This window comes from Mya arenaria, chromosome 6, assembly GCF_026914265.1.
Source record: "Mya arenaria isolate MELC-2E11 chromosome 6, ASM2691426v1".
Lineage (NCBI taxonomy): Eukaryota > Metazoa > Mollusca > Bivalvia > Myida > Myidae > Mya > Mya arenaria.
In genome coordinates, this window is record NC_069127.1 from 67423977 (window position 1) to 67451568 (window position 27592).

Below are 27592 nucleotides of genomic sequence, written 5' to 3' on the forward strand. Positions count from 1 at the left end.
CCAAAGTTTGCTTTCTGGTGAATGTCATTTTTATTTGGACAAGGAAGAACCATACTTGTTATTGCCCTCTTTATCGGCCAAGTGCATATTTGTGCCTACCTGCCCTGTTCGTTATCTTTCTTCACCATCGTAATCTATCAAATTTGACAATGACAAGAGGAATTTAATGATAACCAGTGTTCACTGTACCAGTTATATAACTTGTAAATCTTTTTAAAGATCTTTAACAAACATATCTCATAGGCATAAGCGTCAATAAAAATATGTTTTGCTTAACAATTGCAAAATTTAGCTAGTTTCGTGTCACGTATGTATGATAGATTTCTAAATACGAATGAACAGCAATAACTACCAGGGGCGGATCCAGGAGTTGACTTAAGTGGAGGCGGAATTTTGGGGCCCAACCTTTCGAGGAACTCCCCAAAATAACTTTTTGTCATTTTTAGTCCGAAATGGTCGATTTATAGTGTATTTTATTATTGTTTTGTCTCCGATATGGGCATGAAAGATAAATTAGAAGATATTACACTAATTATGTTAAGAAAGAACATTTTAACTATTTCACATGTTAGAAACTGGCTTAAAACATAAAATGGTGCGGTTTCTGGGTGTGAATGGTGTGATGGCTTGATGTGAATGGTGCGGGTGATAAATGTGGATAGTGCGGTTGATGGATGAAAATTATGCGGTTGATGGATTTGAATAATACGGTTGACGAATGTGAATGGTGCGGTTGATTGATGTGAATCGTACGGTTGGTGGATGTGAATAGTGCGGTTGCTAAATTTGAATAGTGCGGTTGATGGATGTGAATGGTGCGGTTGATGGATGTGAATGGTGCGGTTGATGGATGTGAATGGTACGGTTGATGAATGTGAATGGTGCGGTTGATGAGTGTAAATAGTGCGGTTGCTGGATGTGAATGGTGCGGTTGATGAGTGTAAATAGTGCGGTTGCTGGATGTGAATGGTGCGGTTGATGGTGCGGTTGATGGATGTAAATGGTACTGTGAATGGTGCGGTTTACGGATGTGAATGGTGCGGTTGATGGATGTGATTGTTGCGGTAGATGGATGTGAATGGTACGGTTGATCGATGTAAATGGTACGGTTGATCGATGTGAACAATTCGGTTGGTGGATGTTGATGGTGCGGTTGATGGATGTAAATGGTACGGTTAATCGATGTGAATGATGCGGTTGAAAGATGTGAATAATTCGGTTAATGGATGTTGATGATGCGGTTGATGGACGTGAATGGTACGGTTAATCGATGTGAATGGTGCTGTTGATAGATGTGAATAGTGCGGTAGATGTATGTGAATGGTGCGGTTGATCGATTTGAATGATGCTGTTGATGGATTTGAATAGTGCGGTTGATGGATGTGAATGGCGCGGTTGATGGATGTGAATGGCGCGGTTGATGGATGTGAATGGTGCGGTTGATGGATGCGAATGGTGCGGTTGCTGGATGTGAATGGCGCGGTTGATATGGATGTTAAGGTGCGGTTGATGGATGTGAATGGTGTGGTTGATATGGATGTTTATTGTGCGGTTGATGGATGCGGATGGTTTGGTTGATCGATGTGAATGGTGCGGTTGATGGATGTTAATGGTGCGGTTGCTGGATGTGAATGGCGCGGTTGATATGGATGTTAAGGTGCGGTTGATGGATGTGAATGGTGTGGTTGATATGGATGTTTATTGTGCGGTTGATGGATGCGGATGGTTTGGTTGATCGATTTGAATGGTGCGGTTGATGGATGTTAATGGTGCGGTTGGTGGATGTGAATGGTACGGTAAATCGATTTGAATGGTGCGGTTGATAGATGTGAATGGCGCGGTTGATGGATGTGAAAAATGCGGTTGACGGATGTAAATGGCGTGGTTGCTGGATGTGAAAAATGCGGTTGACGGATGTAAATGGCGCGGTTGCTGGATATAAATAGTGAGGCTTCTAGACTTGAAGGGTACGGTTGATGGATGTGAATGATGAGGGTGCTTGATGTGAATGGCGCGGTTTCTGCATGTAAATAGTGCGGTTTCTGGATGTAAATAGTGCGTTGCTAGACGTGAATGATGCGGCTGCTAGACGTGAATGGCGAGCTTGCTGGATGTAAATAGTGCGGTTGTGAGACGTGAATGGTGCGGTTGATGGATGTGAATGTCGCGTTTGCTGGATGTAAATACAGCGGTTGCTAAACGTGAATGGTGCGGCTGATGGATGTGAATGGTGCGGTTGATGGAGGTACATGGCACGGTCGATGGATGTAAATGGTGCGGGTTGATATGGATGTGAGGGGTGCAGTTGATGGATGTAAATGGTTCAGTTGTTGGATGTGACGGGTGAGGTTGATGAATGTAAGTGGTGCGGTTGATTGATGTGGGGGTGCGGTTGATGGATGTAAATGGTGCGGTTGATATGGATGTGAGGGGTGAGGTTGATGGACGTCATATCGCAGGTATTAAAAAACATGTTACTCAAGAAATATGTACACAAGGCAGTGGCAGGGCGTGCTTGTGTTTCTTGAAATATGAACCATCATGACTTTATGTCTTGTAAAATGAAATTGGTGACACATCAAATTTTAAAGCAAGATTTATAATATTATGTTCTTATCAGAATAGGACTTTGATAGCTATATCTTTAATACGATAACTGATTAATTTCCTTACAAGGGTGTCTTTCCTAAAATTAGATTAGTTGTAACGAGAAAGGCTACTAAATTTCAAACAAAATTTAATTTACTTCAAATATAAAAACAAAAAATAATCCTAACGTCACCAATAACTTCCTGACATGTGTTTTTTTCTGTTTATTAATGAGAAATTTATTAAAGAGAAACAGAAAAAAACATGTATTTTTTCATATGGAAATTATAGTGTATTATTTTATTTTATTTCCAGCCTTTAAAGCTGCACTTTCACATAAATACCGTTTTTACAACTTTTCTCTTGGAAAGAGAAAATCTTTGCGTTAATATCTGCAAACCAATGATAAAAGATTGCTGACAAAAGATCAGATCGCAGATTTTCAAATTTCCGTTCGAAAATTAATGTTTTGTGGCTTAAACCGTTCCTAACGGTTTTAGAAAAAATGCATAAAGCATCAATTTTTGAACTGAAATATAAAAATATGTGATCAATTTTTGTCAGCAGTCTTATAAAACTGGTTTGCATGCATTTTTGCAAAGAATGGCTCGTTCCAAGACAAAAAAATAAAAGAAATTGTTAATACGTTCAATCTGTGAGAGTGCAGTTTTAAATCTTTTTAACTAAATGAAATCCCCATTAAGGTTAATTTATTTCCGTTTACACATATTTTTCTGTTTATTTGATAAACTATCAGGACATAAATACAATGATTAATGCTGAGATATATGTTTGCTTAAAAGCTCAAATCTTCCTCAATTCCACCCAAGAGACTCAATTGATTGGACAATCATAACAAACGATTATGTGTTTAAAATGTAAAATATTACATCTGAAATGCAAGCTTGCGTTTTCTTTTTATCAAACTACTTACTATAGTGCCTTAGTTTTGTGATACCATATTCAGAACATTTCAGCAATGTTTCTATTTTGAGGAAAATATTAAATACCAACTTTTGTAAATAAGACCCCTAAAAACGAAGTTGCCCACAATAATAATGCGAACATTTGAATCCTATACACTCGTTTTCTGCGTGCCATAATCTAGAATGAAACTGATAAAATACTTCAAAAACAATATAAATGACTGTGATATGAGATAATTATGATGTATGAAACATTCGATCAGATCCAAAAGGCATTTCATTCCTGTTACAAATTACTAAATGAACGTTTTAAAGTACATTTCAGGTAAAATCAAGTACTACACCAGAACTATCATGTTCCTCTAAGTGTCACGATCTACGACAAAGTCACACATAGCTTGTATTTGATATGCGTAGCGGCTTGAGATGCTTTAACAAGTTCGTATAAATATCATACATCTTATAGAATGAAATTGGCTACGCCCCTCAATCTTTTTGTTTCTATAGGGACATTGAATTTTTTACATGTTTTTATTTGCAAAAAAATCCACAATTATATGATATTGGTCAGTGTAAAATTAACTAATCGAATACTGGTTGACAATTGCCATATGTATAGTACATGTATTTTACATTAGGAATAATGTTTGTATCAGTGCAAGATCGTGATATATTTTACCGAAATATCACAAAAAGCTATATTTTGCGAGTGACCTAGCCACGAGTGAAATATTTACGTTTGTGTTCACAGTATTTAGTGTTCATTTCGGAAATATTGTCGTTGAAATTATGTGACTGTGTCCAAGCGCTGTGCGCACGGACGTTTGATTGTGATCGAGAGCGGGTTAACATTTCAAAACAGTGAAAAATATCAAATGTTATTTTACTATTTGAAAGATCGAAATATTATTTTTATTTCACTAATAAATCCCTATAAATCATTGGAAAGCATATAATAATTAAAAGGAGTTTCTCTAGTGCAAAAGTGGGTGAGAAGGACCTAAACACACAAACATCGTCAAAGAGTAAAAAACACACACTTATTTTAGGCTCACTACTGTATTTAGAAAGTTTCATACACGCGGAGTGTTATCGAATACTTTATCAGATTCTTACATACGAACAAAATACAATAGTATCGAGATTATAGGAATGATTATACAAGTGCCCAAATGTTGACACTATCCGTTCAACAGTGACTTGTGCTGCGTGGGCCAGCGTAGATAAGATCTAAAGGCCAGTATTTCCTTTTTTAACAAGGAAGTGAATTTCAGTCGCTAAATCAATACTTTTCTTATTTGAACAGATATAAAAAATCCACAAGAAAATATTGATTGCATATTTAAGTCATACTGTCCGAAAGACTTCTCCGTTAGCAAATCAACAGAAGTTCAAAACATCTCGAATATTTTGTGTGTGTAAAATTTGCTCCATTGATTTCTACACACAGAGAACATTATTTCAAAAGATGTTTGTATCTCATAACTATAAAAAGTAAAGGTATAACTATAAGGGTTCTCCATTCTTTTGGTAGTATCCGTATAAGGTTACAGTCACCTAATTCCCCCCACGGGAAGACCCACTTGTGTACTAAACATTAAACAACGTTAGAAAAAATAGTTGAACGTGACTCTAATGAACACAAAGTATTTACACAGTCCGGCGTAGGAGCACGAACAAAATGCGGTGTGAATGAAAACAAAAAGAATGTCCAGCGTGTTCAGGATTTCTTATGGAAGCACAAACCATTCAGCCCTCAATCCTACACATATGGGAAGAAGTCCTTGGTTTGAGATGGTATGACCTTGCTTTAATACACTGCCATGTACCATAGAAAGAAAAAAAACATAGCACGTGTAATGCACCAGTCAATTGTAACCACGCCCCCCCCCACCCCGGGTCCGGGGAATAGCGGGGTCTTTGACTTTCGGTCCAGCCAAGACCGGGCAAAATCCCCGCCCTGCAGATACGAACTGCTGGTAAAACCCCGCCAAATGTCCCCGCACCCCAGGGACCCTAGATAAAGCCCATTCCCCGCTATATTTGGCGCGAAGACAAAACCACCGCATCCATCCGGCCTTGCGGGGCCATCTGGAAGGTAAAAGCACGGCACATTTCCCCGGCTATCCCCGGACTTTGAAGGGCGTGGTTACAATTGACTGGTGCATAACGCTAAATAGTCACTTCTGAATATGTGATTTACTCTCAGACGTTTAAACCTAAATAAAGCGAACTGCGAGCACTTTAAACACATGAAACTCGGATGTATGGTTTGTCGCAAAATTCAACTTTATCAACTTTTAACATCACAATTGTAACTTTATTCTAATTTAGGAAATGCACATCATGAAATCTTACCTGAACTATTCACCCCAATATGTGTCTAACATTATGCCCATCAGGGGCGGGTCCAGGAATTGACATAAAAGGTGGCGTAACGTACGGGCGCAACCCTTTGACATACTACCCTCCCTCTCAACGGATTTTTCTATGGTTTAAACTGTTGGCAAGGAGGTGTTGGGGGTAATCACCCACGAATTGGTTAACAATTCACCCAGAAATGGTAATTTTAACCTTACTTTATTACTTTTTTTCTCCGATATTGACATGAAAGGTAAACTTGAACGAATTTAGGGGGGGGGGGGGGGCGCCCCCTCCTAATCCGCTACTTACAAACGGTTTGAAGTCTGGGTCTGGACCGGGATTCTTAGAGCATCTTAAGAAAACATTTTCAACACAAAATTTGACGCAGAGATTGTGTATCGGATAAGTGACAGTAGGCGGACTTTTAAACATCCGCGAAAGGCGAAATTCTTAAGTACTTAATGAATGTCTTCCTGCAGTTTTTTTTCTTAAAATGAAGGTTGTATTCTAAGAACGATTTAAGAAATACATCTTAAAGTTATGACATTAATTATAAAGTTTGGCCCACAGGCCTATGACTTATAAAATATTTCTTGAGATTGCAAAATATATTTTCATTTCAATCGAGTTAAGTTTGTCGGTTTTGAGTACTGATTTTGAGCTCAGACATGGGAGTGTTCGTTAACACATTGATCATGGCAACGAACATTCTCAAGTCTGAGTTCAGACTCAAGTGACAAAACTGCAAATCTTGTTTTCTGCAAAACTGTAATTTCATTGTCACTTTCCCTCTAGTTAAGTATTCAGGGACTTTTTTTAAGCGTATTTTATTACTGTTTTCACTCCCATATTGAAATAAAAAGAAAACTTGGACGATTTTAGAGCCCCCATCCCCTCTAAATCCGTTAGTCGTATTGGTGATGAACTTTACTTAATTTTATCACTTTTGAAATTAATTGAGTTTGAGTCAAGACTCGGATTTGAGACCTTTCGTACTTTAAATAAAGCAGCGAATGGACCTTACCTAGGGTCCCTGGGGTGCGAGGGCATTTGGCGGGGATTTTACCATCTGTTCGTCCCCGCAGGGCGGGGATTTTAGTCGGGGTTGGCTTGACCGAAAGTCAAAGTCCCCGCTATTCCCCCGGACCTGCGGGGGCCGTGGTTACAATAGACTGGTGCATAAGATGACTAAGAACTCAACCTTATTGGCTAATACATTGTCGACACAAAATCTGACGCAGGGAGTGTGTATCGGATGATTGGCAGTAGTGGACCTTTAAACACGCGCGAACGTTGAAATTCTAAATTTTAAAGTCTACTACTTAATGGTTGCAATCTGCAATCTCATTGGCTGAACATGTAGGTTGTATTCTGAAAGTCCTGTTCTTGTCAAGTATACGCCATTGCTTGCAGTTGATAGCTTGATACATGCATACAGTATACGTGTATACATTTACGAAATCAAACTTACATCAGGAAGTGAAAAACCCAATGCCGTTATCAACAAATCGAAACCCTGTTAGTTTACATGTATAGATCTATTGAAATGCCTGTGGCTCTTTAAGATAACATTGTAGGGAACACTTTTCAAATCTTATCTTCTTTTTAACTAAAAAACGGGGTTTAAAATCAAGGCAAAGGGAAGCATAAATAAGCGAAATTAAATAGCTATCCTTTCAAAAGTTTCCCATGATTCTACTAGCATTATTCACCAGTCAATTTTAACCAGGGGCCCCAGGTCCGGGGGTTTACCGGGGATAGCCGGGGAAATGGGCCGTGTTTTTACCTTTCCGGTGGCCCCGCAGTGCCAGGTGAATGCGGTGGTTTTGTCTTCGCATTAAATATAGCGGGGAATGAGCCATACCTAGGGTCCCTGTGGGGTGTGGGGGCATTTTGCGGAGATTTTACTTCAAGTTCGTCACCGCAGGGCAGGGAGTTAACCTGGGCTTGGCTGGACAGGAAGTCAAAGTCCCCGCTATTCCCCGGACCTGGGGGGGGCGTAGTTACAATTGACTTGTACACTAGTGGTAGTAGAGTTGGCAGCAACATCAGCACCAGCAGTAAGGAACGGCAGCAATTCTATGAAATTGTTTATTATTAGTAGTAGTAGACGTAGTAGCAGCAGCAGTAGCGGTAGCGATATGTGGTAGATGATTTAAACATTTAAAGTTACTATAAAGGAAGATAGCACTGTAAATTATGTTTTCAGTTTAATTCTGCTATATGTCAACATGTCAACCACGAACTTCCTGCTTTGCGTGGTCTATATGGTGAGGTTTGTTTCTTAATTGGGCTGCAGTCAAGCCTTCAATGTTGGCCCTTTGAGGAGCACCGGAAATCTAAATTCTGCCAGGCACTTTGTTCGAAGGCGCTGCACTCGGTATTAAGTGCCTTGTGTAAGAGTTCAATTTCAACAGGGAAATTGTTTGCCAAAAAATAAGCAATTTGAGATGAAAAAGTAAATGATTGTTTTAGCTTCCTCGTTATTATTATAATTCTATCGTCACTTTCAAGTTGTGTAAGTTTATTGGTTTGGATGTATAAAATGATCTTCCGCCTTGCGAATGTCGTTGAAGTTTGATACGCATTGTCATCTACTAACACTGGAGTGTTTATCATATCAGTTGAAACAGTTTGAATCGCCGTTATCAGTAATATTGTGTTCATATGAATCAAAATAGTGAAAAACATGTTATGTAGTGTGGGCATTTAACAAATTTATAGACAATTGTTTCACAAGTTAGTAAAGCGATGTAAAATAGAAAGGATTTTCTCATGTTTGAAATGAAAGGAACGTGTAATTATTTATATAACTGAAGCTCTGCCTGTTGAAATAATCTCTCGTCAGGGATTATCTTACCAAATCCAGCCAAGATGAACTTCGTAAGTATACTTAAATTGTTATTTGAATATTCAATAGGCTGAATTTCAGCATTTGTTAAAAACAAATACGTGCATGTGTTTGGTTAATAGAAAATAGTATAAATTGTCATTTACACGAACTTCAAAATCGTCGTCATGCAATCTCATGAAGGCCAAGAAGGCTAAGCTGTTGTGAGAACAAATGTTTTAGTGTTGACGTGGTACTTCCGTTATTATTATTATTTTTTATAAAATATCTTCACAGAGTTTAAAAATATTGAATCAGATTAATAGATCGACAATTTCAAAGCTGATCATGAAAAGATTTAGATTTAAGCAACTCTTTGAACATAAATTATTGTGTTTTTTATAAATGTTATGGTATAAGTCTCGGTATTAAAAACGAGAACGCTTCTTTTCTAACTCATACCATCATCATCATCATCATCATCATCATCACCATCATCACCACCACCACCACCACCACCACCATCATCATCATCATCATCATCATCATCATCATCACCACCACCACCACCACCACCACCATCATCATCATCACCACCACCACCACCACCATCATCATCATCATCATCATCACACCACCACAACCAGTCACCACCACCACCACTACCACCACTACCACCATCATCATCATCATCATCATCATCATCATCATCATCATCATCATCATAATGATCATCATTATCATCATCATCATCATCATCACCACCATCATCATCACCACCAACACCACATCATCATCATGTACATACATATTAACAAACCTGGTTGTATTTATTAATATGGAACAGCTGTAAATAACTCAAAATGAACCTGAAGAAACAGAAAAAAAAATCTGTAAATATATGTGTAGGGGGATGCCCAATACCGATATTATTGAAAGCCGGGCCCAAATTTCTCGAAACTTTTTAAGGTAAACAAGTTTAAGTAGCTCATTTTAAAGCCAAAATACTTACTTAAATTTTATTTTGATAAATGTTGCCCTAATTATTGTTATTATCATAAAGATAATTCCTATTTGAAGTTTAAACAACCTTTAAGAATTAAATATAACAGAGATTTAAGAAAAACAAATATGTGAGCTTAGCTTAATCCTGTTTTAAGAGACTTAATTTCTTTCGAGAAATTGGGGAAGGGCGTGGACAAGTCCCACCTAATTATTGACAGAAATAGGTGAATATTGCGTAAGGAAAAAAATGTTTAAAACATGATATTATATTTTCAATATATATGGGACTATTAGTTTATGACATATTGATTGTTGAAAAGGGTAATTAAAAGACTGAATAAAGACTGTAAAGGTAAAAATATAGGATGATAGCCTTTTCTGCTACAGAGGCTGTTTTGTTCATAAGCGCAAATTGACTAGTAAGAACCAATGCACTCAGTACACTCTCCATAAGAGCACTTAACATAAGCAAGTATACAGTGTAAACATTATTTGGTAGTTCAATCAGTAGTAAACTAATGTACCAGTCAATTGTTACCACGCCCCCCCCCCCCCCCCCCAGGATACGGGAATTAGCGGGGACTTTGATTTTCGGTCCAGCCAGGCCCAGATAAAATTCCCATGGCGGGGACGAACTGCTGGTAAAATCCCCGCCAAATGCCCCCGCACCCATGGGACCTTAGGTAAGGCCCATCCCCCGCTCTTTTTGGAGCGGAGACAAAACTACCGCATTTACCCGGCAATCCGGGGATACATGGAAGGTAAAACACGACCAATTTCCTCGGCTATCCCCGGTATACCCCGGACCTGGGGACGTGGTTACAACTGACTGGTGCATAATGGTTATGAAATATTCGGGGTAAATATTTCATTATCACCGAGACCAATCGTTACGAGGAGAAGTGGTGGAGGTAACGTTGGTTGGTGGTGGGATAACGCTGGTTTGTGCTGGTAAACACGACCGGAGGTAAGAAATTCCATTAAAGTATTCGAGAAATTGAAATGTTCTTACAAACACAGGTTCATAATGACCTCCTGTTAGTATTGTTGCCATGTATGTATTTGGTTCCCTCTCCAATGCGCCGTTTCCCCAATCATTCGGGCAAATGAAACTAGTTTGTATGGAAAGTATGATCCGCGAGCTTTAAAGGTAAAAAACACATCGAAAAACCCGACCATAGAATGACAAGACAGCTTCGGTTCGTACAAAAATCTCATATAAGTCGCGTATTTTGATACTGTTTGGTATATTAAACGTGTAAATTTGTCACTGAAGGTGATTTTTCATAACTAAATATTGTAACGTTCTATGGTGTAGTGGTCCCGTCAGGTTTTGCTGGGTAACGCTTGTTGCACGGTGGTTTTTAATTCTGCATTTTTAGCATTTCTCCGACATATATCGTTCACTTAGACACTAAATCTGAGCATTATTGGTGTATTATAATTAGGGCAGCCATGATCCAGAATGATTTTAGTGATATTAAGTCAAACATAAGATTTTATACAGTTTACTTGGTTTATCTGAATTTTTGAGTATCACAATAATTTTTCATACTCGTCTTATGTTATTTTAATGGCATTCTTTATTTTATACCCGTCAATAAATAATATATATGTATTACAAACGGGGCATAAAACACCAATTCGGAAGTGACTTCTCAGTGTTAGATTTAATTCTCTTTTTTAACCACACTCAATGCAACCCACATAACCCAACACTACTGTATCCCACATAACCCAACACTTCTGTAACCCACATAACCCAACACTACTGTAACCCACATAACCCAACACTACTGTAACCCACATAACCCAACACTACTGTATCACACATAACCCAACACTACTGTAACCCACATAACCCAAAACTACTGTAACCCACATAACCCAACACTACTGTATCCCACATAACCCAACACTTCTGTATCCCACATAACCCAACACTTCTGTAACCCACATAACCCAACACTTCTGTAACCCACATAACCCAACACTTCTGTAACCCACATAACCCAACACTTCTGTTACCCACATAACCCAACACTTCTGTATCCCACATAACCCAACACTTCTGTAACCCACATAACCCAACACTTCTGTAACCCACATAACCCAACACTTCTGTATCACACATAACCCAACACTTCTGTTACCCACATAACCCAACACTTCTGTTACCCACATAACCCAACACTTCTGTATCCAACATTACCCAACACTTCTGTATCCCACAAAACCCAACACTTTTGTTACCCACAAAACCCAACACTTCTGTAACCCACATAACCCAACACTTCTGTTACCCACATAACCCAACACTTCTGTATCCCAAAAAACCCAACACTTCTGTAACACACATAACCCAACACTTCTGTTACCCACATAACCCAACACTTCTGTTACCCACATAACCCAACACTTCTGTATCCCACATAACCCAACACTTCTGTAACCCACATAACCCAACACTTCTGTTACCCACATAACCCAACACTTCTGTATCCCACAAAACCCAACACTTCTGTATCCCACATAACCCAACACTTCTGTAACCCACATAACCCAACACTTCTGTTACCCACATAACCCAACACTTCTGTATCCCACAAAACCCAACACTTCTGTAACACACATAACCAAACACTTCTGTTAACCACATAACCCAACACTTCTGTAACCCACATAACCCAACACTTCTGTAACACACATAACCCAACACTTCTGTTACCCACATAACCCAACACTTCTGTTACCCACATAACCCAACACTTCTGTAACCCACATAACCCAACACTTCTGTTACCCACATAACCCAACACTTCTGTATCCCACAAAACCCAACACTTCTGTAACACACATAACCCAACACTTCTGTTACCCACATAACCCAACACTTCTGTAACCCACATAACCCAACACTTCTGTAACACACATAACCCAACACTTCTGTTACCCACATAACCCAACACTTCTGTTACCCACATAACCCAACACTTCTGTATCCCACATAACCCAACACTTCTGCAACCCACATAACCCAACACTTCTGTAACCCACATAACCCAACACTTCTGCAACCCACATAACCCAACACTTCTGTAACCCACATAACCCAACACTACTGTATCCCACATAACCCAACACTTCTGTAACCCACATAACCCAACACTTCTGTAACCCACATAACCCAACACTTCTGTTACCCACATAACCCAACACTACTGTAACCCACATAACCCAACACTTCTGTAACCCACATAACCCAACACTTCTGCAACCCACATAACCCAACACTTCTGTATCCCACAAAACCCAACACTTCTGCAACCCACATAACCCAACACTTCTGTAACCCACAAAACCCAACACTTCTGCAACCCACATAACCCAACACTTCTGTATCCCACAAAACCCAACACTTCTGTAACACACATAACCCAACACTTCTGTAACCCACATAACCCAACACTTCTGTTACCCACATAACCCAACACTTCTGTAACCCACATAACCCAACACTTCTGTAACCCACATAACCCAACACTTCTGTATCCCACATAACCCAACACTTCTGTAACCCACATAACCCAACACTTCTGTATCCCACATAACCCAACACTCCTTGTACCCACATTACCGAACAATTTTGTAACCCACATCAAGACGACATTTCTATAACCCACCCAATCATTTCCTTGGTAAAATTTAACAGAAATATGACAAAACCATCCACATTTAGAGATAACAAAAGTTTACTATAAATATAAAATATTATATTAGTACATGTAGGCAATAAATAATGCAATTACTGTACGATCAGGAAGTTTTAGATGGTTTCTCGGTGTCCTTAAAAAATCCGTCTTCCGATTTACGACAATTGTAAAATACATCGTTGTTTGATTACACAGGACCTTTTTTTGTCCATTTTGAATTAGAGGCTTCGTTTCTGAATTGTTTTTAACGTCAATGACTAATACCGAAGTAAAAATAAGTGAAGATTTTATAAAACACTTAATTTGAAGATGGCATCCGGTGACAATACATAACACAGATTAATAGCTTGAGTATTATTTATACTTTTAAATATATAATATAGTACTTATATTGAAATACTAAATTTAGTAAACAGAAACTTCACGTCCACGAAATTACATTCGGACTTTAAACTCCATGCATTGTTTTTTTGCAATTGTTTTAATACATGTACATACTTCCAAGCACGTTGTCCGGACAAACGTATCCACGAAAGTACACGTGTACATACAATTAAAAAACAAACATGTATTTGTTTACATACTGATTATTGTCAGACATGGCTTCTGTATGTACATACGGGGTGGTTTTTGCGTTATGTCTAAGGCAAAATACTTCCTGTCTTTGGTAAGTGCTTTCAAGATAGTATAACAAATCATAAAAAACAATGCCACATACTACGAGTTTGAATATATGTTCGTCTAAACGCATAAATTTGCTAATATTATGGACACATTTTAACAAATTCCATTGCTTTTCTGAGCTATTTTGACTAAAAGACAAAATGATAACAAAGTATGTTGCCCTAATTATACTGCACCCATACCATAGCAATATTTAATAGTTGTTCGACAAACATATAAAGCAGCACCACAGTGATATCATGAAGTAGACTTTTGGATGTTCACATGGCGCTTCCGTAGTTTCATTACTTGAAACAAACGCACGGGCATTTTCTTATCGTATCAAACACATGTAATTTAAAACAAGTCAGTAAAAAGATAACAATTAAACATCTGACCATGCATTTTCTATCGTTAAGACTTGGTTGTTCACCTATTAATATGCAAAGTGTATGTAGCTACTTGTCCAGTGACGTTTAAATGCGCTATAAAACATAAAAAAACTAATCAATTAAACTATGAGCGCATTATGAGTGTCACAGGCACAGATGGGACCCTGGAAAAAGTAACTTGCCTGTTAAGCTTTCTGTCTGTATTTCCGATGTCGCAACAATACTACAATGACCTAAACACGGTGGAGAACCCACGTGACTTATTTGGTAAAGTGCACGGCAAAAAATGTCAACAAGTCTCGATTCAGGTAAGGTTTTTAAAGATAACTTTCTTTATATTTGGATAATTTTTGTGAAATAAAGACCATAAACCCCGCATTTAAGAGCTCTATCCACGGTAATAAAGAACTTTCTCTAATATCTTAAAGTTTTCCTGAAAATCTTGACCAACTGATTTCTCAGAGTTGAAATCTAAGGCAAAGTACACGGCTTTTGACAAATCTATCGCGTTACTTCATGTAAGCCGTAGATAATTCATAAAAAAATCTTATTTTAAGCAAAGTTTATGTATTTTATAGTTTTCAGCGTGTATTGTTTAATTTCTAGTTATTTCAAAGGTAAAAATGAACTAAAACCAAATTGATAAAGTACACGGACATTTTAGGATGATAAAGTACACGGTCATTTTAGTTTATGTTTGAAAGTAGAGTGCCGTTTACAATCTCATCGTTATATAAGCATTTTCTATTCGTGAAGTCAGAATGCATAGTGTTTAGTTTTTATTTAAGTGGTATCAATAAATTTTGCATTATTACGTACACCTAAATAACTAAATATTTAGCAATCATATTTAATGAGGAGTTGAAAGATAGTCTATGGGATGATTTAAGAGAAAGTCAGCCATTATAATTTCGATTACTTTTGAATATGCAGATCAATAAAGAATCATACATACATTTCTTCAAAAATCAGATAGTTTTACTTATAAATTATAATCTGGACTGACGGCGAATAAAACATCTCTGTAGTTAGGGGCCCGTTTGTGGTGATAATAAATTTCATGAATGTTCCTATTTTGATGTGATATAAAACAATAAAATAGGCACATCACAATTAGTTTATATATATTTCCACATTTAAAGCATATTGCTCATACCTTTCAGGTATCGCTGAATCTTTTATTTGGTTCAGTCTGAACAAATATTATCTGATCTACATCAGTAAAACTGCGGTCGTTCGAACAATACAGACAGGAACTCATTGTAAAGATGGAGGCTCGGAGTTAGATGGGAAACAGCAAGGAGGATGGAGAGCACACTATAATACCAACTTACAGGCTAGGACTAAGACTATAACATCTAGATTAGAGCTGAGCATGGAACATTAGAATGTTCTAGACTAAAGGCTTAAATGTGATTACAAAATACTTGTGTTTCAAAGCTTGCTGAATTATATAAGATACATGCAGTTAAGAGTTTATATGACATCAATGGGAAAATGACAACAATGCATCTCTAAACCTTGTGAAAATGTTTTATGCTCAATCCGTTTTCATACTAATTTTCCACAGCGTTTTTTTTCAGTACTGTAAGACAAACGAACATTTTGAAAGAGCACCATTTGGTAACAGTACGTTTTGCTATTTATCTTAATAAAATGTTAAACTCATCAAAACGTTATTTTAACTCGGCAAAATACTGGAATGCAGTTCTAACTAGACCATTGTGATCTTTCAATGGGTCCTGATTAGGTGTGGTTCGCCTTAACGTGCCTGCTGAGTCCAGATTTGAACTTGAATGCGGAGCGACACTGTAGACATTTGTGACGTGTCATTCCCCTGTGTCTAGTAGAAATCTGGTCACTGATATTGGTCGTGTCACCCAATATGAACCCACACACAGCACAGGTTAGCTTCAATTGGCCGCTTTCGCGTCTTTCGTATATCTTCAAGACTTGCAAGAGCAGTTTTGCCACAATATTTGCAAACGTGCAACTTTGTCTCGCCGTGATTGCTGCACCTATAAAAAAGACATGTACTGTCACAAGTTAGCGATAAATGCTGGCAATGTCAGTACTTGAATATAATTTATAAAAAAACACTATATTACTGCCACGCAGTGAGTGTTTGATCGTGTAATCAGCACCATAAAACTAATAAAACCCTGTCCACTGAAACATGGACCACATTATTATGTGAAAAACGCAACCCCTAAAAAACGTTGAAACACAGTCAGACGACGGGAAATCTTAACCTCTACACGAGGGGAGTCATAATAAAAGTATAACTGTTAGTATATTCTTATTTCTCTGCGAAAAAATAAAGCTAAAAACTAACCTGTGTCTGTGTAAACACTTTCCCGCAAAAACGATGGCAATTGACCAGAATGCCTTCTATCGTGGTCTGCTAGATGTTTTTGTTTTTTTTTGAAATGCCATTCCGCATTCTTTGTATAAAGTCGGAGTCGTCATATTCTGAAATGAAACAAATATCATATTCTTAAAAGTCTTTCAAATCAGTTAGCAATCGAAGACATTAAAAGTACAAGAACACTTTTCTTTCTCAAAATTGACAAAATGAAGAGCTATTATGCAGTTATGTGTTACTGTTTACCATGTATAATAAATACAAACACGTTTTACATATACGATACGAAAAAGAAGTGGAACACCCTTTACAAAAACTTCAAGCCCTTTATATGGCAATTGGGAATATATTGTTAAAATACGGGACTGAATTTTAGTGTGATAACACATGTTTCCATGATTCATGAAAATGAGCCCATCATTTAGGCGACTCCGTCGGTCTAACTGTTAAAACGCGTTCATTCTTCCATTGCCACTCCATTACAATGCGTCTTTTCAAACATGGAGCAATGTTCAATAATGAATTTGAAGAATAGAAATAATAAAAAAAATATTTATAATAACTCGTTTAAGCACCAGTCAGTGAAACAATGAGTTTATACACTGAAGGTTGTAAACGACCGTGTACTTTATCAAACATAAAATGTCCGTGTACTTTATCAATTTGGTTTTAGTTCATTTTCGCCTTTGAAATAACTATAAGAAGTTCAATAATACACGCTGAAAACTTTAAGATACATACACTTTGCTTAAAATTAGATTTTTGTATAAATTATTTACGGCTAACATGAAGTAAAGCGATAGATTTGTCAAAAGCCGTGTACTTTGCCTTAGATTTCAACTCTGAGAAATCATTTGGTCAAGATTTTCAGGAAAACTTTAGGATAATAGAGAAAGTTCTTTATTACCGTGGATAGAGCTCTTAAATGCGGGGTTTATGGTCTTTAAATTACAAAAATTCTCCAAATATTAAGAAAGTTATCTTTAAAAACCTTACCTGAATCGAGACTTGTTGACATTTTTTGCCGTGCACTTTACCAAATAAGTCACGTGGGTTCTCCACCGTGAAGCAGCGTCCGGGACGTTTAAGTAAGCCATTCACCAACAACCGAATTCCTCCAGTTTCACAGCATGTATTGTTGAATTGCTGTGTTTTGTTCCGGTTGCAATATAGATTATAACAATGCTGCTGCATGAACTTCCAATCAAGTGGTTCATCAAATTGTGTGAACATGAAAGTTGCTTTGTTTTCTAAAAGGCTGAGTTAACAACCTCATGATTTTCGTTTTAAATTAGCATGCATACGGGTGTGAATGGTTAATTGAGAAAGACAAGAAACATGCATTAATATGCTTACATCAGGGACACTTGATAAATATATAAGCTGCTGTAATTTAAATAAAGCAAAAATGTACTGATATAGTGTCAAATAGGACGATAGAAGTTGGAGAAATGCTAAAAAAGCAGAATTAAACACCACCGTGCAACCACGTACCGTTACCCAGCAAAATTTGACAGTTCCACCACATCATAGAGCGTTACAATATCATTGTTTACGGACAGAAGCCGTCTTTTTTGTATGATCGTACTTTTCGATATTGTTTTTAACTCTTAAAGCTGGCGGATCATACTTTCCTGATAACATTTGCCTTTTTTCGAAATGATTGGGGAAACCGCGATTTTTTAGAGAAAACCATAATTTATACATACATGGAATCAATATTTACAGGAAGACACCTTGCGCATATCCCTGTTAAGAAACATTTCAATTTCTCGATTAATTGAATGATTTCGTTTACCTCTGGTCGTGTTTACCACCACAAACCAGCGTTACCCCACCACTTACCAACCTTACCTCCACCACTTCTCCTCGTAACAATTGGACACGGTGATTATATATTGTCTGTCAAATTCAACAAGGCATAGAGGGATGAAGGATAAACTGTTGATTTAAGGGCTACCGTCAAAACTGAAATTCACAGACTAAGTCAATATGGGATATGTCGCCCCTCGGCATCAATGCATAGAAAACAATGCCTTCTCATGGACCGAGTAGTTAAATGGCTGTGTTCCTATTACAATAAATTCCATTATTCAACTAACGCAACACGTAATTCGTTTGCGTTAGACGACTACCAGAAAACACAATATCAAACACTAAATGTTGTAATTGGTTTTAAAATAAAGCTTTTGTTAATTTTAAATGATGCTTATCATTGTAGCGTATTGAATATAAAAAAACCCAGTGATAATCAGTTTTGGATATGTAAACGCTTTATTAATTAAAACGAGTGAATTATAAATGCTTATTACTAACATATCGAATATAACGAACAAAAACATCTGTTTAAGCAGGTAAATCTTGATTGTATGTATTTTTTATCTTAATTTATAATGATGTGTCATGCAAAATCGTAAGCTGTACATTTCTTAATAAATAAGTCAATTCCAAGGTATATCGGACAAAACTAAATTTGGATTTGTAAACATAATTAAACTTTTAAAAGTGATATGAAGTGCCTTCTGTGACTGGTTTGAACCGGTTTATGAGGTGAATTGTCCCGACATAGGTGTCCGGTAGCGGCATCCAAACCCTTGGTCTGTCGCTTCTTTGACGGTCTTCTACTGTCTCTGTCGTGTGGTACCGATGCAACAGCTTATTTATAGTCACTCTGGTGATACAATGGCAGTATTCCGCAACAAATGATTGCGATACGTCGGTGCTCAAAATTCCAACCCCTCCTACCTCAGTCTGATTTAAGTGAGCGTAGCAATTTGAATAAATTCATGTAATATGAAAAACAAAACTGAATATTTTCTTTTGTCGTTGAGTTTTTCAATATAACACCGGCCTCGTAGGCAGTGTATGTGCTTTGCCTTTGTCTGTGTCATGATTAAGCGATGTGTCTGTGTGTGAGTGCCGTGATGATGGTTTCGGGGAACATCAGAACTTCCGTGGTAGTTGGTTCGGAAAATGTCGAGACTTTCTTGGTAGGGGTGCTATTTCATTCAAGAACCAATTTAATAGATGGAGCTGATCGTCATTGTACCTTGTGTAACTCTAACGATATAGAAGTTTAATACCACCTTTTTATTATATGCCATGTGTATAACAATACCAGAAAGGAGTTGACCACTTTATATTGCAACCCAATTGTGTACAAGTTTATTGAACTAGTGAAATCGTGAAACATCGTCATGACAAGAAATCTAAGTAAATTTATAAACCAAGCATCTCCACTTGTATTATTATGTGATAAATATTAGGATTTATAATATAAAACAATATACGATATTTGCTTCGCAATTCCCTATGATCCTGTTATTTGAAATATGTTCGATTTACGTTTTAATTTTATGATAAATCATTTGATTTTTTTTTAAATTCTCTTTTTTGTCAACATTTTCCCCTTGTAGTATGCCATGTATCACTGTCCCCATTTTTATTATTTTCTGATGCAAATCGTGTTTTGTCAATAAACTGTTATTAGCATGTTTACGAGATATACAAGCCTGTCTGTATGTCTGTCGATCTGTCCGTCCATCCGTCAGTGTTTACAAATGAACATCTATCCATCTGTCTGTCTGTCTGTCCGTCCGTCCGTCCTTTAGTCCGTCCGTCCGTCTGTCTGTCTGTCTTTAAATGCATCCTCCAGTATACTGGGACTATCCTTGACTAAAACTTTTGAGTATTTTAGTACTATATATATATATTGATTGTTGGACATTGGATTGTAGGAAAGTTAAAAGTACATACTTTAATGCATTTAAACTTGAATTTGTTTAATTTATTTATTTTGTACAGACTACTTTGATGGTTGTGATTTTGGGTATATCGATATTGGTGTTTGGTGCGGAGCAAAACACATCAACAGCACCAACAGATGAAAACAGAACAACAGCGTCACCAGGGTCGCCGACAAACAAAACATCAGAAGTGTCGTCAACAACAACAACAACAACAACAACAACATCTCCATCGACTGATACACCTGGTAATGCTAGCTTTGTTTGTTTTACAATTCACAGAGACATTGTTGGGCAATATTTCCATTTACCTTGATACTGAGGTACTTATACTTTCAATGCCGATGGCGTTATTATATTTATAAATAGAAACATACACACTTCATTGTAGAGTGTATCAGTGAATATACTTTAATGTTCATGTCTGCAATTTTAATGTTTTCGCTCACATTGTTAAAACATTCCGGGTTCGAACCCTTACGAATATAAACATCAACACAATGTACGACATTTTTATTACCGATCAATGATACTATTAGATTTGTAACTTTTTATCAATTCAGTTAGTCTTTTTACTTATTTAATGACATTATTCTAATAATGAAATTCATTTTTATTACTATAAAACATGAACACTCAAATTATTAGTAAAAACCGAATAGGAATATAAATATATATTCTATATAACGTCTGTTACGAACATTTTATATATTATTCCGGTCTAATAAGCTTTCTTTTTTTTTAAATTGAAAAAAGAGAGAAGAAAACATGGATGGATTTAGAACCTGCACCTAGAAGATAGGCTCTATATTCGTTTATTAAACTGAATTTTCTATCAAATGTTTATCAATTCAAAAATATTTTTACACAGCTTTAACTTTATCGAACACCTTATGTTGACCAAGATTATCAGTATTGCTTAAACGTATTTCTATATCAAACCAACGATATAAAGTCTCATACGGGCTCTTTGAAAAACACTAGGTTACAAATGGTACAGAATAGTAATCTGTAACGCCTTTATTGATTACATAGCTGGAAATGATTATATTCCGTAAACATCGTTATTCCGTGTTTTTTTTTCATAATATGATTACGAAATTCATTTAACATTTTGATCTCATTTTATTACATATGTTGTATGCAATATTTCACATAGAACAAGAAAATATAATTTAAAATATATCTGAATACAATGAAACGACGACAAATATTTAAGGTAGTCTATTAATTGGTAATACAATGTAGACATTAAATGCAATATAAACAAGACCAATCGCTTCTGATAATTATTTTATATTAATCAACTATTATTAGGAAAAGTAATTGAAATTTGTTTAAAAAATAGAAACTTGAAGTGGGATTCGCACCCGCTACTGGTCAAATAAAGATTCTCTTTTAAACATGACGGTTTAGTTGGTAAGTAGTTGGCAATTGGGGATTTGAATATCAATACCTACTTGTTGATTATGGGTTATTCGAATATTCAATTAAATTTTCAAGTAACCAACTGGCTAATGTACGAAAAACAATGAAATAAAATAGAGTGTGTACCATATGTGTACATTTGAAAAAAACTACAAAATACGTGGTATTTCTTTACATTAACAACTTTAAACTAGGAAAGATAGTATCTGAATCCTCAACGACGAACTGGTTGGTAGTTGGATATTTGCGAATACTCAACATAAATGGTTGTACACCCATATGGCGAATGCACGCAAAATAGGAATTAAAAATGTCTACATGCATAAAAATACATTAAGCGAGTGATTTCTTTACATGCCTACCACTAGACCATATACATGTAGATAGATAAAATGTGTGCGTGTGTGCGTGTGCGTGCGCTTGCGTGTGCGCGTCTGTCGTGCGTGCAAGCGTGTGTGTTAGCATGTGTGCGTGTGTGCGTTCGTGCGTGCGTTTAAAGTGTCGGTATTTGGACGTCTTTAGACACTATTTTGAATGTTGAAAAAAATCACCGCTTAATACGGACAATACATTTTTACGAACGTACATAAGACATGTCTTGTTATACACTAGGTATAAGAATAAGAGAAATAAAATAGTGTATAATTTTTTGGATATAGTTTGAATGGATTTCCGGCAAGATGCAGACTAATCAATAAGCCTAAGCGAATTATCACTAATAGCACTAATGACACTAATGAGTTAAGTAAATTCTATATTATGGTTACCAAGATACCGCTCTTTCCCCAATGTTGAGATCCAATCATTACCATTTTATCGTCTGAATGAAAGTCAATGGACAAATGATAATTGTGTCATAAAAGGTTTTTGATTTTTGTATTGATTTCACATTCTTTTAATAATGTATTCTAACAAGAAGATGGTAGGACGATCGTTATCACAACAACAGTAAGCTGTTTTTAACTTCAGTCACAACAAACGCACAGTCGGGTGCAGAATGAACTGTTATTCATTTTATCATCAATTACCATCATAACAACCAACTTCAATCTAAAGACTTACACGTGGCTCCCGGAAGACTTACACATGCACCTTTCCGATTTCATTAACAGCGTCCCTAACAACAAAGACATTGTACACAGAAAAATAACTATAAAGGGACCTTCCATTAAGGACATTACGCGGTGCAAAAGTTGTTTGAAGGATCAAAACATAAAATGTTTTAAAGAAAATCAGTTTTCATTTACGTTTGAGCTTCAAGGTTTATCAAGCATAATGCCAAAAAAATTTACATGTGTTTCCGGTAACATGGCGAAAAAAATAGAGTCAGACGGTCGGGATTTTTTTTTTTTTTACAGTTTTGATTTCATGCAAAATTCTGTTGCATCAAATCAATTACATAATATATAAGTATTCCATAATTAACAAAAACAGAAAAAAACAGCATTATTTAATGTCTGAAATCATTTCCTTACCTTCGACTACCGTATTTTCCCGCCAATTTTGTCCATGAAATTTGGTGTTTTTTTGTATACAATACTCCTTCATAAGACGCGATCGGTTTTAAGAACAAATCCAGCACTTCAATTTCTACCAATCTATGATGATGTTCTAGCGATTTATCAACTAAATTTGTTAATTTGCTTGAAGAAAATCGCCGATTTTCTTGTCAACTGTGAGCTCTCTTATGTGGAGGTAGGTTAATAATAGAACAAGTAAACGTGGATATGGATTTATTTTACGTATCTTATTTTATTATTTATAATTTATCATTATTCTCGTAACAATCAAAGTTTCATTCATATTCGTAGTGAATTCAAACATTTCGGTCATTGTTTTAAGATTCCCAGACGACGATGACGACGATTATTGATTATTTTCGTTATTTTTCGTTCGTATGGTATTTTCTTACCTGCCTAGACGAAATCCTGGCAATCAAATGGTATCATACGGTTGGTTGGATGTGTAAGCTTATTTATACTCGCACTCGGGCCTTGCCCATTCGGCGAGTGCTCCGTTAAGATTGTTAGTCATTTTAGGTTTTTGGAGCAATGTGCACAGACAGAATGTAACCCTGGTTAGAGCTACCCTGGTTCTTTAACGTGCACAAGTGTATAGCACTGTCACACGGGACGTCCCTCCTGGAAGACGATAAGTTTTTTTTAGTGATGCGACGGGGGATCGAACCTGCGACCCCTGGATTGATAGTCAAGTGTGTTACCTCAAGACCACGGATCCGCCACTATCATACGGTATCCGACCGACCAGTTTAAATATAAACCATAGCAACGCGTCTTTGATCTTATTACCGCTCGTGCTCTGACGTCACAAATTGTACCGTTTGATCTGCAGCCGACACATTCGCAGGTTTTTGTTTGGATTTCAGTTGATGGGACTTAAATTAGGCGAAATAAATAACCATTCATAACTGCGAATAAATTAATGTAACGATTTAATCGTTAATCATTAATGAAATGTGAACCTCGCAGTTAAGCCTGCATGAATACGGAAAGCCTATTGTAAAAAAAGTAAGTTCTATTTTGGACATGGATAAATAACATCGCGAACTATATCCTAAATATTTTTATTATAAAGACAGCAAAATGTATCTCCTGTGACCAACCACGTGTTTAGACCATAAACATGCGTTTGCCAATTTGAAGATGTCGTACAGGGATCGCCGAACTCCGCCATTTTGTTTCCCTGTCGACAAAGCATCTCGGTAATACATTATCAGGAATGAAAGTTTATTCACCGGGAACAGAGACAGACAAACAACGATAATAACGACGATATATTTAATTCATGATTTTTTTTGCTTTTATGCCTAAAAAAAGATTAGGGTCGGCGAGGAAAAAATAAGTTCGGTCGGGTTACCGGAAACACAGGTATTTTTTTGGCCTAATGCATACATCCGTTGCAACATGTGTAGGTGTAATAAGGAGTTGAGAAATTTTACGAAAGACGATTTTATCAGATCTTCATTCAAACGCGTATGGTATTTTCGGAAATGATAATGTATTTGAGTCAAAATAGTCAACAGTAACCTAACAACAATGTTTGTGGCTTTGTGGTAATTGCAGCTATTTTAAGAAAGATATTTGCATTTTTATAACTAGGAAATGAATTTTATAATATCCACTACTTTTTACTACTTTTTGAATATCTTTCTTATTTGAACATAAATCATTAATATAAAACAATAAGATATTGTTGATTAGCTAGGCTTGGGCACCTTGACATAAAGACCTACTTATATTCTTGACAGACTTTTCCGAAATGCTTTTTATCCAATATCTGATCAAATCTTCTTTCGTAAAAATTGGTCTACTTCTTATTACTGCCTAAAATGTCGCAAACAATGTTTCTTGAAAAACAACAACAACTGTTTCTTAAAACTATTTGAAACTTGAACTTTTTAAATATTTTATTTTTTGTCTTTTTCAACTCCTGTTGCACTTTTTCAAGTACCTTTCAATCAAATAGTAACACTCTGAACACTTTTAATTTGAGGAATTCTTCTACTTACAGAAACATCATTTTGTTGACAAACTATTTTTAGAAACGTTGTCACATGACCAAAATACAACAACTCATATTTTGTACATCAGTGGAATCTAAAAAAACCCGATTTAAGAAAAAAAAAATTGGAAATCACATTTTTTTTTATTCTCTCCGCTCCAAATTTTACCCGTCGATTAAAATAAAACGTCGGGAAAAGAAAGACATCTCCTTCCAAATAAATCGTTTCTATAACCAGTCTATAATTCATCCAATCGTAAGCGCTGATTTTTGTATCCAGACGTTTGATTGGACAACAACGCTCGAAGAAACATGGCGGACTGGTTACAGTTAAGATATTTCTCGGACAGCAAACAGCAAATTTATTTGTTAAAAAAATGAAAATGATACTGTCTCCGATAGCATTAACACAAGCATTCCCACTTATACACTCGTAAAGAATGTATGTGGATATCGAACGGCTGGAAATGCAAGTAAACATGAAAGGAGATCGTTATACCAAATGACATGCCAGGCTCCGTGTTTATACAAATCGGGGTCAAATTCAATGTCAGAGTCAGAGTTACAGATAAGGTAAATACGCAATTAAAATCATAGAAAACCCAATTGTTATAAAAATCGATGAGTAACAAAACGCATAAGAAAAGGTAAAATACGCAAATAATTTGAAAGGACGCGTAATGAATTAAAAAATGAAAGTTGGAAACTCATTTCGCCTAATTTGATTCGGTTTATGTATTTAACTTAGTTAAAAACAGAAAATGGTTTCTGTAATTTGCCGATCATTTTCCGGAAGCAAGCCGGAAATAATCGAAGACCTCGGGATTTTGCCTAATGACGCTTTCCGTTGATAAACGAGTAAAAACGATGGTATACGATTATAGGCGGATGCAGACGGAAACTCACATGTTATTTTCAACTTTTCACGCGAAGATGATATGATATTATGTATATTTTTTGTGTTAATTTGTAGTCATTTTCTGATATTTAAGCTTCATTCGCACAGATTGACAGTTTTGACAAGATAATTGTCTTGGAATGAGCTTATTTTCATGTAAACTTCCGGAAACTATTGGAATTTGACTCTTTCTATATATTTTTATCACAAATATGTACGAGTAATATATTGTTAAAAGATGGGGAATGACACCCGTGTAGGTTCATGATATTTGTTGACATACAAAATAACCTTCTGTTTTCAAAATTAACTTGGTATCATTTGTAAGAATCATTGTTTTTCGACATTTCTTCATTCTTTTTGGTATATTAAAACAATTGCATTCAATGTTGTTTAGTCTTCTTTATATTAGTGTTCACTATTATTGCCATAATGATATTTTAATGCCATAGCTACTCTAATCAATGTGAGTTATTGTCATAATGATATACTTTGTATATGACATGCAAGTTGTGCACTCACTCATTTTTAATTATAATGTTATTACCAGTAATTGTTTGAAATAGCACTAATAAAAAATAATCATTCATTGTTGTTACTCAATTATAATCAAAACGATGGGGTAATAGAAACTTGAACTACACATTTACAATTCTTTTCAAAAGTGTGGTGTAATACTCAATCACATTGAAAAACTTATCTGCAACTCTGTAAATTGCCATAGAGGTTCTGTCAAAAACAAAAAGAAAACATGCCACCTAAAAGGACTGTCAGTTCATTTGATATATAATGGTGTCCACGACGAAGAAGTTTGACTGGGTATCACCTGAAAAGTATTATTCAGGCAGATTTTGACTCTTGACTTAATGTTTTTATTCGTGCCAGAGTCACGGACCTAATATATTCGGTGTTTGTGCCAAAGAAAACGTTGCACATAATAAGTCCAAAATATTTTATACTTTCTTTTGCTGTGTATAAACCTTGGAAGAAAAAAGGGCCCTGGTTTGAGATTCGAACCCACAACCACCGGGGCACTAGCATGGCCAGCTAATAACAGGATTAAGACTCATGGTTATGTCTGAAATGGTGTTTGAAAGTTATTTTGGGACCAAATGAATAGAGCTTGTGTTGAGACTGTGAACAGTGTTATG

At 36.3% G+C, this 27592-nt stretch overlaps 1 protein-coding gene across 2 annotated transcripts in view; it reads left to right on the plus strand.

Annotated features, from left to right (window-relative positions):
* Nucleotides 1–8347: 8347 nt before the first annotated feature.
* LOC128238635 (receptor-type tyrosine-protein phosphatase eta-like) overlaps nucleotides 8348–27592 on the plus strand; it is a 105647-nt gene continuing 86402 nt past the window's right edge. The window contains exons 1-2 of one of the 2 annotated variants that reach the window (XM_052954751.1): nucleotides 8348–8762; nucleotides 20652–20841. In XM_052954751.1, the coding sequence (XP_052810711.1) occupies nucleotides 8754–8762; nucleotides 20652–20841 (199 nt within the window). In that variant the 5' untranslated portion in view covers nucleotides 8348–8753. The remainder of the gene's footprint in view (nucleotides 8763–20651; nucleotides 20842–27592) is intronic. The other variant, XM_052954752.1, reaches the window with a different exon arrangement.